This window comes from Malaclemys terrapin, chromosome 8 (assembly GCF_027887155.1).
Source record: "Malaclemys terrapin pileata isolate rMalTer1 chromosome 8, rMalTer1.hap1, whole genome shotgun sequence".
Classification (NCBI taxonomy): Eukaryota; Metazoa; Chordata; order Testudines; family Emydidae; genus Malaclemys; species Malaclemys terrapin.
Window position 1 is genome coordinate 91,457,108 of NC_071512.1, and position 13,334 is coordinate 91,470,441.

Genomic DNA, 13,334 nt, shown 5'->3' on the forward strand with positions numbered 1-13,334 from the left:
AGTTGAATCTAACCAATGAACATTAACACTGCACATAGTAAAATCATAATTTTTAACCATTACACAGTGGCTGAATTACTTAATCAGAGGTTTTCACCTGTAAGAGTCCAAATGTGGGAGAAAATCTCAAAATACGGGATAGTTCTGCCCCATGTGTGAGGCCCTATTTTCTTCTCAGTCTAAAGCCTTACTAATGGCTAGATCTGTTTTTCACGCAAGCTGATAATTATATTCTTTTCTTGAAAGCTAGCCCTATTATACTTGTATTACTTTCCATGCCCCGGCATGCTGTAGTAAGAACTAGTGGAGGAGGAGGAAATTTGAAATGACCTGGGATTAATTTCTTTAACATATTCCATAGAATCTCAGTTTATGATTCAGCATTTCCGGTGTAATTTATTTCCAGTTAGGAAAAGAAGAATAGCCCTGGATTTGTGTGGCACAAAAGTAAAACAGGTTCTAATCATGAGGGCTAATGCAAAGGAATGAAGGAATACACAATGTCTAACATCTTTGTAAGAGATAGAGCACACACATTTCAGAAACCATATGGGTTTGCTTCATCAGGTTGATGGGTGTAAATATTGCATAAAAGCATGGGCATAAATATTGAATTTGGAGCAGCAATACTTGTGACTTTGAGATCTTGTGCACTTAGACTTTGCTGCTGGGTGCAAAAGCAGGAGATCTGCTCAGATGCCAGTCAAGTGCTCATTTGGGCAATAGCTAGGAACATTGCAGAGGTGGTGCCTATAGCCCCAGGGAGTGCCTTATGTCAATCAACAATAACCCCTCTGGCCAATTAAGGACTGACTTTGATGGGTTCTTAATAGAATCTCATCTGCTCACAGAGAACAGTTCTCTCTCTGGCTGGGAAGGTTGGAGCTGGAAGCAGAAGCTGAGGGTTGGAGAGAGTGGTGGTTTTAAAGGATTATTTTGAGCGGTAGTCAGGGCTTCTGCTGTATTTTTTCCCTTTATATCTTTTCTGTATTTTTCTTCTGAACCTTCCCCCCATTTTTTCCTACATTCAGCATAAAGTTTAGTTTGGGATATTTTTTTTTTTTCAAATTAATTTTAGCAAATTTTTACTCCTTGTATGAAAACTCAAATTCTCCTGCATCTCTTCCCTCCCCCCAAAAAGCAGCCCTTTAATGAAAACACTTTTACGTACGTCCCAGTGTTATGGCACTGCACCTTAATCATGTACTGAATATAAAATGCTGTCAACTCGTACCATAATATTAAAAACACAAACCAAATGCTTAGAGAAAGGGACAGTTGCAGTAAAACATTATCCCATAATGTTTAGAGTTTGCCATTATTATTGAAAAGCCAAGTTAATTTCCCCAGCCTGATCATTTGTTACAGTTACACACTTTTCAGTGGGTGCCTGTGGTAGTATTTTTTCCAGGGAGAACAGCTGTAATTGACACCTTGTAAATTTTCTGATAGACAAATATCAATGTAATGATGTGGTTTTACTCCATTGTACCATATTATAATTCTGAATCCACGGAATGCTAAATGTTTTCCTGGTTCTGCTTTTCTATGACAAATTTTCTCCAATTTATAAGTTACTTTGTAAGTAACATTTTTATTTACTATCCCACTTCTAACTGTATAAAAATGTACCTAAGGTCCACTGGAACATATCACCAAATCCAAGGATTAATTTCACAGTGTAAATATATTCTGCTTGAGAACCTATGCTATCGTTTACCATTTGCATTGTTTAATTCTTGCAATAGCATAAGGATACAGATAGTTCAAAGCATTTAAAGTTCCCATCCTTAACATAAAGTACTAGGAAAAAGTACCAATAGTGTTTAAATGAACTTTGTCAGATATTGCACTGTGCATGCTTGTCTGCTGGTGGACACAATTACATACAGCAACACTTTTTGTCTTATATTACAGCACTTATTCTTTTTATTTTCAGCCTTTGACATTTTAGGAAGAAGTTATCCCATCGCTTACCTTGTTAGATGCCATCTCACTGACTGATCGGTAGGTCTGAATGGTTTCAAGTTGATCTAAACACCAGTCTAATTCTTCCAGCGTTTCCATTGCTAATTTTTGATAAGATTCTTCTGCAAATAAACACACAGACATGTAGTTAGGCTTGAGCGGCTGCAGACTTTCCATGGTAGAGTCACTGACACAGCTGGAGGCAGCACTACTGTAGGTGGTACAATGCTCCTTCATCATGCGGTCTGGGTACTTCTGCTCCAGGCTCCAGGAGGAGAACAAATCAACTTACGTCCTTCCTGTGAATGGCTGTCCCCCACCCCCCTTTTCTTTTTTTTTGGCTTTGAAGATGAGATGTCGGTAATACATCAACAAACTTCCTCTAAAAAGGGGGTGTGGGAGGAATGCTCTCTGACAGACTCATCTGCATGTATGTGGATTAAGATTGCACGCTAATAAAAGCAGTTCCTTGTAAGCAAGTTTTTTTCCCCTCCTCCTAAGCCTTACTCATCACAGCGTTTCTTGTCTAAAGTGATGACATTTTTTAAAAAAAAAAAGTAAAATGTCATTAAGTGAGATGGAAGCAAGTGACTTGCTTCAGTTACTTTTTTCTCAGAAGAAACAAGCTACGCTCTTTTCAAGTAAAATGAAAAAGAAACCAATCGTTGTCAGTAAATCTTTAAGCAATGCAATCACTGAGGGTATTGTACGTGTGTGATCTTTGAGTAACTTTTCCATGCGGTAGTACTGCCTCAAACAAGGTTAGGAGTACAGTTTGTTTGGGTGCTACATGAGAGCCCTCTGATAGGGATACAATCAGACAGAAACTTTATGGGAGTACTGGATGAGTGACTGACTCTATTGGTTAAAGGGAACGATGCTTCTCTTGTTTTACTAAACAAAGTTAAAACTTCCCTTTGGTCTCAGCCAAGATCATAGGGAAATTATGAACTGGATTCTCAGATGGAAACAGAAATGAGCTGTCTCTGCTTTTGCTAATATTGTATTCCTCTCGATTTGTAAGTGTTTCAACTAGAAAAGCATAAATCTCCTGGAAGAATTGCTAAGCAGCTCTCAAGATAAAAATAAAGGTTTACACACTTCACTATGGCTCATAAAAATAACTTCAAACCCTTTAAATATAACTACCTACCATACCTATTGACCGAAAGGGACACACACATACCAATACATATCTTCCTCAGTTCAAGGAGTCAGGATTTTAAATGATACCGGCTAAAGCAAACTGCAATCATAATAGAGTGAATAGAACTCTAGACTTCTACTGACTTAGAAAAATATACACACACTATAGGCCCTATTCAGCTCTGTGAGTGCAACTTTTACCACTTTGTGCTGGAGGTTGTGGATGTGCTGAAAGAAGAACTGGTCTAGAGGGAGGGGCAGGAGCAGTAGTGTCACTCTCCCTTGGGAGCAACTTTACATTTTGGCAGGGATTCCAAAGGGTTCTCACCAGTGGTGGCTCCCTAGCAGTTGCCCTGAATCAATGCATCGTTCAGCTGCCCTGGCTCCATTTCTTTCTGAGCCACCATGTTTACGGAAAAAAGAACGAGGAGTCCTTGTGGCACCTTAGAGACTAACACATTTATTTGAGCATAAGATTTCGTGGGCTAAAACCCACTTCATCAGATGCATGCAGTGGAAAATACCTTTTCCGATGAAGTGGGTTTTAGCCCACAAAAGCTTATGCTCAAATAAATGTGTTAGTCTCTAAGGTGCCACAAGTACTCCTGTTCTTTTTGCTGATACAGACTATCACAGCTACCACTCTGAAATGTGTCACCATGTTTATGGAGTGTACCAACTGGCTCTATGCCCCTTCGTTTGCAGCATTGCACCCTCCACACCAGATGGCTCACTCACTGCTGGGGTGTGAAATAGGTTTCCACTAGCTTCTGGTTCTACAGCTACTGCACATAGGGCCTGATCCAAAGCACTCTGAAGTCAACAGAAGAACTCTATGGGACCTTGAATTACAGATACAATTAGTCGAATGGCTCAGATTTCGATCTCAGTTACACCAGTGAAGTCAGTGCAATTACTCCAGATTTACGCCAGTATAAATTATTGTTTGTTAAATTATTATTATTTGTGCTGTGGTGGTGCTCAAATACATATTTGTGCTGTGGCGGTGCCCAGCACCCCTGTTGTGCTGGGTTTGGCATACACAGTAACAGATGCTCTCTGCCCTGAAGAGATTACAATCTAATTTGAAGAATCATAGAGTAAATGAGTGTGAAACAACAGGAAGGAATGGAGAGTGGGATGGAAAAGGGTGATATGATCATGAGGCTGCATAGGGAAACTACTGCACAGCTCAATAATACTGGCCAAGAAATCAGAATCTTGCCCACTGACTTAATTTGCTGCCCTCTTATTAGGGAGTAGTCCCACTGAATTCCAAAGGCTCTTTTGTTTATGCATATCTGTCTACCACTCCACATGGATAAATCCTCTTCCTTATAAACCATGTCCACTGTGTATTTTAAATATATTAATAAATGCATATGCTGTATATGTTCAACCACTCAAAGCTCAATAGGAGAAAGCAAACACTATAGAAGAATAATTTCTCACTGAGCAAGAAATACTTTAAAGCACTGATTCTATGACACAGGTCCCTTCTAGTCCTACATTCCAATAAAATAAAATACATTTTGGTGTAAAGAAGAGCTAATACTCAATTTCTTTTTTATACTTACAGAGCTACAAATCTATTGGAAGTAACCTCCTCTTGCACACTTCTGTGGCATTCAAGTAAAAAAAATAGTTGGAACTAGCCACAAAATACAACAGTAGAACTTCTGTGAACTTTCCTCCCCAACCTGCAAACTCCCTATCAATGAGCAGATAAGTAAAACAATTTTAGTGAGAGGTTTCAAGTTTCCTCAAAATGAAAAGAAAAGTCTCAAATTCCCTCTAGAATCACAGAAGATTGGGGTTGCAAGAGACCTCAGGAGGTCATCTAGTCCAACCCCCTGCTCATAGCAGGACCAACACAGCCGAGCTCCATCCTCTTTGGAACCCCCCTTCAGGTAGTTGAAGGCTGCTATCAAATCCCCCCTCACTCTTCTCTTCTGTAGACTAAATAAGCCCAGTTCCCTCAGCCTCTCCTCATAAGTCATGTGCCCCAGCCCCTGATCATTTTTGTTAGCCTCTGCTGGACTCTCTCCAATTTATTCACATCCTTTCTGTAGTGGGGGACCCAAAACTGAATGCAATACTCCAGATGTGGCCTCACCAGTACTAAACAAAGGGGAATAATCACTTCCCTCGATCTGCTGGCAATGCTCCTACTAATGCAGCCCAATATACCATTAACCTTCTTGGCAACAAGGGCACACTGCTGAGTCATATCCAGCTTCTCGCCCACTGTAATCGCCAGGTCCTTTTCTGCAGAACTGCTGCTTAGCCAGTCGGTCCTCTAAATGAACAAGTTTCTATTTTTTAATAAACTCAACAAGGAGAACAAAGTGATTTTAGGAGCAGATGCACAAAAAGCCCAGCCAGATACGCTTAATAGAAATTCATTATTACTAAGGGCAATTATCTATAAATATCACTATAATTTACAGCCTAACTTCAGTTTTCTGAGCAGGAGGTGGAATCATGGCCTACTCAAATATATAGAGTCAGAATGCTTCTATATCCCACCTACTTAGAATATCTTGCACCTTTCTAAGAATAATTAAATAAAATTTAAAAAACCACGAAGTTTGGAAAGTTGAATATTCTTATGTAATAATTAAAACAAAAACTAAATCTGCTTTTGTTTTACTTGCCCTATCATTGTTCCAGCAACCTTCAAATGGCCCGAAACATGGACTTAGCTCATATAACTCAAATTCAAGTCAAACTTCACCAAATGTGGGCGTATTGGGATCTGGTTACAATGACCTGGCTAAGTGTGAGGTACTGTGGTGCTAACGGTGCTAGGTTCTATTTCTACTGTGTCATGGGGAGAGAGGTTGTTACACAGAGTTTTGGTTTGGCCCATTTAAGTTAAGCCTTCAGGTTCAGATCCAGACTTGTCAAAGTTCATAGGTGTTTGGATCCAGTCTACTTCTACCGGCCACTGTAATTTAATTTATTTTCCATTTTTCTTTTAATTTTTCATCCCCCAGAAAGTTGTGCAAGAACCCCAGGACAGTGTAAGAACCTATACAGAACAGAATAGAATTCTAAACTTCAGGACTGCGGTACCCATTCTTCCTGGGACCACAAAAGGATCCACCCATGCCCATCACCTTTCTAAGGTAAATTGAGTTTCATGTAGTTGCATGAGCCAGAAAATTGAAACTCTGTCCACCCTGTATGAATATGGAAAATCTCATGCTCTGTTCATAATAGCATTGTTGTGCAAAACTATCCTTCCTGCTCACTGTTGTGCTGTGTGCTATACGCTGATTGATTGGTTGCTGTCCTCCACCCTCAAGGTGGCTGCATTTCAGCTGTGCTGAATGGATATAATTTGTGAAGCACTCTTGGATCCTTCAGGCTGAAGGGTGCTATGCAAATAAAAAATATGACTATCAGATCATTACTAATGATACTTGCAAGGAAAACATTTAAGGGGCAATAAATACAACAGGACCTGAATTCCTAAAAAAAAAATTGGCAATTTTAACACATCATTTAAGTCTGACTAAAACACTAGCCATTTAGATAGACAAGCATACAACATTTGTCAATAAAAATATAAAGAGGTCTTAGTAAGTACCATAGTATGTAAAAACGTTCTTTATCTTATTTTTTTACAGACTATTTAGTACCCAATCCAGCAGAAAGTGAGCTTAGTTTTCTAAAGCACAGAAAATAGTGCTCTTATCTTATTCTCTTTCTTCATACAACCTAATATTATCTGCTTTTTTGAAACAGCTGCAGATTGTGAAGATAATAATTGGCAGAGCAACAAAATTATGTCCGGATCTTTTGTCCAAGAAAGTGCTACCTAAAATGATGAATTTACTAAAAGGAATTTGGGCTGATATTGTGTTATGTTACTGGTTAGCTTTGCCAGGTATTTCTTAAGTTCCTCAGGGTCCCCTAGTCTGGACTAATCTAAATAACCTTGCGTTATCTGTAAGTCTGCCACCTCACTGTTCCCTGTCAAACGTATTAGGGAAGCACTAGCTGAAGTTGCATAGTTAAGGCTGAGTTTGCATTTTAGAGCAGAGATTCAACAGGTTTGTTAGGTATGAAGACAGCAATACATCCCATAGCATTCGCCCTGAGCACACAGTGGATTTCTGAGAATTTACAAGTAACTCCATTAATTAAAGAGTTAACATTAACTGAAAAATGGGTCCTTTAAGAAATTTAGCACCTTATATTGCACCATTTTTTGTCCCAAATGATCTTAAGAATATGGACTCTTCTAACTTCCCATATAGTTACAACTTGCTGAAATCTTATGGATTAGCTACACTTGAAAGATTTTTTTTAAGTATTAATGGTCATTTTTTGCTACTAGTCTTCATAAGTGAAATTGTCTTCTATAGCAGAGGCCAATGGCCCATGATCTACAGAGAATTAAAAACCACTTTGTCTTCTTTGAAAAAGGTTGCTATCTTCTCCTGTGCTCAATGGAACTGAGGCAACTGTCCTCCCAGTTACAATGCCCTCTTTCAAAATGGCCAGTGCCTCCTATTGTTCCCAATAAGAATTCATCCAAGCAGCCATCAGGGAAGGTGCCCAGGACGCCACCTGAGTGTAGCTCTAACCACTCTGCATTACTCCAGAGACTATGGCAACTCAGCCAGAAGTTGGAGCTAAAAGTTAATAATAAATAATAATTTTCAGGTTGATAAATAATAAAATTCAGGTTGATAGTACACATATTTAAATTGTTACAAATATCCTGTGGTAGCATTCTCAAGAGTTTGTTGTTTCTTGTTCTGTATGATATTTTTCATATAACCAACAAAATTCCAAGATAAAAGCTTTGTTACACTGGAGTTAATGTTGAGTAAGTATCAGTAACTTAAAGGTAAAACACTACAGGGATGTTGTTATTATTTAAAAAAAAAAAAGTATAAAAACCCCAGAAAATCAGAGTTAAGGTTTCAGTGCCCTGCCAGTGCATTACCATACTTTAACATATTTTCATTGCCTTTCCATTTAACCTTAACTCTGCTCTGTAAGGGCACTATACAATATCCACACAATACAATTAATGGACAATAGCATTTATAGTCCCAGATTAGATAAAATTTATTTTTAAAGGAACATTAGACATTTCCCCCCTTTTTGCATCTCATGTCTGGACTATATTATCTATCTATTTTGAGACTTGGTGCAGGGACCATATTTTCCTCTCTGTTCTTAGTACACTGTTGGTGCTAAATAATAAATAAGAGTTAGCGACAGATTAAAATGATTGTTTTATCTGAACTTTGTTTCCCACCACTACTTTTAGGAAGTATACTTCTGGACAATCTCAAAGAACCATCCCTAATGGTTGACTTATTCAAATCAGATGCACTCTGCTAATCTAATGTTTTAAACATGTTGTGCTGAAAACAAAATATGACGCATCTTCATCTCACACATTCAATTGTACTTTTCAGACAAAATGATATTTGTCAGAATCTGTCTGTAGTGTATAGGAATTGGGTAATATCGCTTTAAATGGTTTGGGAGTCTTCTAGCGGGCCTCCCTGTCTTCTGTTGCAGAACACATCAGAACCCTGCCAGAACAGATATAAGTAGCTAGGTTTCTATATTTGCACATAGTTAATAAAGTTATTATTTAGTTATTTGGAATCCAACTGTACCAATGTGGTTTCTCCATATTCTTAATGCTGAGTGGAGAGCAAGGATACAACAGGTTTACATACCAGATATTTAATGTGAATTGAGAATACATACAAAAAGAAGGGCTAATATAATTTTGTATGGGGAATTGAAGGGGGAACTTGGCTGTTTAGCAGGAGTGTCAAACATATGGCACACATATGGCAGGATCTGAATATGTGGCACACAAATACATAAATACATTTATGTGCCCTATATGTCGTATGCAGCTTGTGCAGAAACTAAGTTTTCATTTAAAAATGAAAAGTAAATTTTGATACCTTGGGGCTGCAGATACAATCTTCCAAACGTAAACCAAATGTAAACTGATGTGACTTCTGCCTGAGTCTGCAGACAACTTGAAACAATGACTTCTATATCTCCTACCTGTCCCCTATTCATCTCATTTGAGTGTCAACTCTAAAGGTCCAGTGATGATAATATGACATTAACTATTCTGCTGCTGATCATTTTAGCAATAAAATAGGGAAGGGGATAGGAGTGAAACCATTGAGGAGTGGGAACTGGGATTTGCTGCAGGGATAAAAATACAGAGGGAGGAACAGAGGAGACACACAAGACAAGAAAGGGGAACAACAGAGAGAGGAAGAGGGGAAGGAGGAGAAACAAAAAGCTGAAACAGAAGTGAAATAAGGGGGAGCAGATGTTCTCATTGAGTGATACTCAATGTGACAATGAGCAGCTAAATACAGATGTTTAGTTACTACATGAAGGCTGTGTTCTCCCCTTGATCTCTCTGCAAACCTCCCACTAACATCAGTGGGAGCTCTGCTGTTGATTGAGGTGAGTATGAAGCTCTGTCTTTGTATCATGCCTCAGGGACCATGATTAAACCTGGAATCCAGCCTTCTCCTCCAAATGATTTTGATACCCCTGCTATAAAGCATAATGTACTAATTCACTTATCGAGGCAGTTGTACACTTTTTGGATATAATCTTTTGGAATATTGTACAATATGTCTTGAACTGTATCACATTTCACAGTTTATAGTTGGATCTTCATGTTGCATAATCAAGTTCTTGCCAGTAAGATTATTTCCATACTCCAGCTGATGTTTCCATAATTTTTTTCCAGTGCTGTATGTTAAATCATTTTCCAAATATATTAAAAGATAATTAATACTAATATCTAAAAAGAATCCTTTGCAATTCTATTTCTAAGAGTACTTAGCATTTACGTAACACTTTCCACCTTCTCGAGCACTGTGCTAACGTTTATGGTGACGTTTTCTTTACAAAAGTGGCTTTGCTGTCAGTCCAATCAGACGGCAGACCTAACAAGTCCCTATTTGTTTAAAAAAGCAAAATGTCTCATTTATTTCACTTGGCCTTTGAAAAAAAAAATTCTCCCACTCCAATGTGTTTTAATGGAATAAAAAGGTGTGTCGCTGTTTTTCTTCCTATTTTTAGTTTGGTACAGCATGGCTGTGGATGATATGTCACTTCTTACTGAAACTCAGTGATGTGTTGGAAGGAGTTCTTGGGAGCAATTTGTTACAATTCTACCACCACATTTCAGGAAGGGTTGGGGGATGATTTCCCAGTCTCTGATAGAATTCACCTTTTCTCTCAATACTGGTAGCAATCCCTGCCGTTTGCTCATAAAACTATGCCTGATAAGCAATTTCCTGGCTTTGAAACAAGCCAGATTGCTCCACATGTTGGGAGCACTTTAACAACAAATGTTCAAAGGCAAAGGATACTCCCCCAGAAGCCTTAAAAATAGTCTTCATTCCACTCTTCTTCTAATTTTACAAGCTGAAAAAGACGGTTACTCACCGTTGTAACTGTTGTTCTTCGAGATGTGTTGCTCATATCCATTCCATTAGGTGTGTGCGCGCCGCGTGCACGATCGTCGGAAGATTTTCTACCCTAGCAACACCGGCGGGTCGGCTGTGGAGCCCCCTAGAGTGGCGCCTTCATGGCGCTGAATATATACCCCAGCCGACCCGGCGCCCCCTCAGTTCCTTCTTGCCGGCTACTCCGACAGTGGGGACGGGGGGCGGGTTTGGAATGGATATGAGCAACACATCTCGAAGAACAACAGTTACAACGGTGAGTAACCGTCTTTTCTTCTTCGAGTGCTTGCTCATATCCATTCCATTAGGTGACTCCCAAGCCCAACTTAGGTGGTGGGGTCGGAGTGAGACATTGCTGTGTGCAAAACCGCTGACCCGAATGCAGCATCGTCTCTGGACTGCTGCACTAGTGCATAGTGAGCTGTAAACGTGTGGACTGATCACCAAACCGCCGCTCTACAAATGTCCTGTATCGGAACATGTGCCAGGAAAGCAGTCGAGGAGGCTTGGGCCCTCGTGGAGTGAGCGGTGAGGTGCGGTGCTGAGACGCCTGCCAGGTCATAGCAAGTCCGGATGCAAGACGTAATCCAGGAGGATAGGCGTTGTGAGGAGACCGGTGAGCCTTTCATTCGGTCGGCCACTGCAACGAAGAGTTGCGTCGTCTTTCTAAAGTGCTTTGTGCGGTCAATATAGAAGGCCAGGGCCCTTCGTACGTCCAGGGAATGCAAACGTTGATCCTAGCGAGTGGCACGTGGTTTGGGATAAAAGACCGGGAGAAATATGTCCTGGTTGATATGAAATGGAGAAACCACCTTAGGGAGAAAGGCAGGATGTGGACGAAGCTGCACTTTATCCTTATGGAAAACTGTATAAGGGGGCTCGGATGTAAGCGCCCTGAGTTCAGAAACGCGCCTTGCTGAGGTAATGGCTACGAGGAAGGCTGTCTTCCAGGATAGATACAAAAGTGAACAGGTGGCTAGTGGTTCAAATGGAGGACCTGTGAGTCTGGAGAGAACCAGATTAAGGTCCCACGTCGGGACGGGCTGACGCTGTTGTGGGTACGTCCGGTCTAAGCCCTTGAGGAATCTAACGACCATCGGGTTAGAGAATACCGAGGACGCGAATTCCCCTGGGTGAAAGGCTGATATAGCAGCCAGGTGAACTTTGACTGAAGATATCGCCAACCCTTGCTGTTTTAGGGAGAGGAGATATTCCAAAATGAGAGGAATAGGTGCCTGCAACGGGGGCGTGGCTCGTTGTTCGCACCAACATGAGAACCGTTTCCACTTGGCCAGGTACGTGGTCCGTGTTGAGGGCTTCCTACTGCTCAGCAGAATCTGTTGGACAGAGTGCGAGCATTGCCGCTCTGCCTGGGTGAACCATGGAGCAGCCACGCTGTGAGGTGGAGTGATTGCAGGTCGGGGTGACGCAGCCGACCGTGGTCCTGAGAAATGAGATCCGGACATAATGGAAGCGGGATCGGTGTTTGAACCGAGAGTTCCAACAGTGTGGTGTACCAATGTTGTCTCGGCCACGCTGGAGCGATCAAAATTACCTGTGTCTGGTCTCTGCGCAATTTTAGCAGTACCTTGTGGACCAGAGGAAACGGAGGGAAGGCATAAAACAGGTGGTCTTTCCAGGGAAGGAGAAACGCATCCGAGAGGGAGCCCGGAGCTCGACCTTGTAGGGAACAGAACACGTGGCACTTCCTGTTGTCTCGAGATGCAAACAGGTCTATCTGGGGAAACCCCCACCTCCGGAAGATGGAATGTATGATGTCCGGACGGATAGACCACTCGTGTGTCTGGAAGGACCTGCTGAGTCAGTCCGCTAGAGTGTTCTGGACTCCAGGGAGGAACGATGCCGTGAGATGGATTGAGTGGGCGATGCAGAAGTCCCACAGGCGAATGGCCTCTTGGCATAGAACTGACGAACGTGCTCCTCCTTGCTTGTTGATGTAAAACATGGCCGTGGTGTTGTCGATGAGAACTAACACACAACGGCCACGTAGTTGATTGAGAAATGCCTGGCACGCCAGGCGCACCGCCATCAGCTCCCGAACATTGATGTGCAGGGCTAACTGGGGTGCAGTCCACAGGCCCTGGGTATGGTGTTCGTTGAGATGGGCGCCCCAACCCAGAGATGAAGTGTCTGTGACCAGATGCAGAGAGGGTTGTGGGGCGTGAAATGGCATCCCTTCGCAGACCACATTGTGATCTAGCCACCAGGTGAGGGAGGTCAGGACCGAGTTCGGGACCGTGACCACCATGTTCAGGCTGTCCCGATGTGGACGGTATATTGATGACACCCAGGTCTGGAGTGGGCGAAGCCGAAGTCTGGCATGCCTGGTTACGTACGTGCAGGAAGCCATGTGACCCAGCAGGGTAAGGCACGACCTCACCGTGGTAGTTGGGAAGGCCTGTAGCCCTTGAATGAGGCTCGTGATGGTGCCAAAGCGGTTGTCTGGCAGGATGGCTTGTGCACGTCTGGAGTCTAGAACTGCGCCGATGAAATCTATTCTCTGGGTAGGTTCTAGAGTGGATTTGTCCTTGTTGAGTAGGATGCCCAACTCGTTGAATGTGTGCACTATTCTGTGGACGTGAGCTTGAACTTGCTCTTTGGTGCGACCGCGTACCAGCCAGTCGTCTAGGTACGGGAACACCTGTATCTCCTGCCGACGAAGGTACGCTGCCACGACAGCCATACATTTCGTGAACACTCTTGGGGCCG

General features: G+C 41.8%; 1 protein-coding gene across 5 annotated transcripts in view; it reads right to left on the minus strand.

The window, feature by feature from the left end:
• PDE4B (phosphodiesterase 4B) overlaps positions 1 to 13,334 on the minus strand; it is a 403,030-nt gene that overhangs the window by 35,446 nt on the left and 354,250 nt on the right. For all 5 annotated transcript variants that reach the window (XM_054038005.1, XM_054038006.1, XM_054038007.1 and 2 more), the window contains one exon: positions 1,978 to 2,090. In XM_054038005.1, the coding sequence (XP_053893980.1) occupies positions 1,978 to 2,090 (113 nt within the window). The remainder of the gene's footprint in view (positions 1 to 1,977; positions 2,091 to 13,334) is intronic.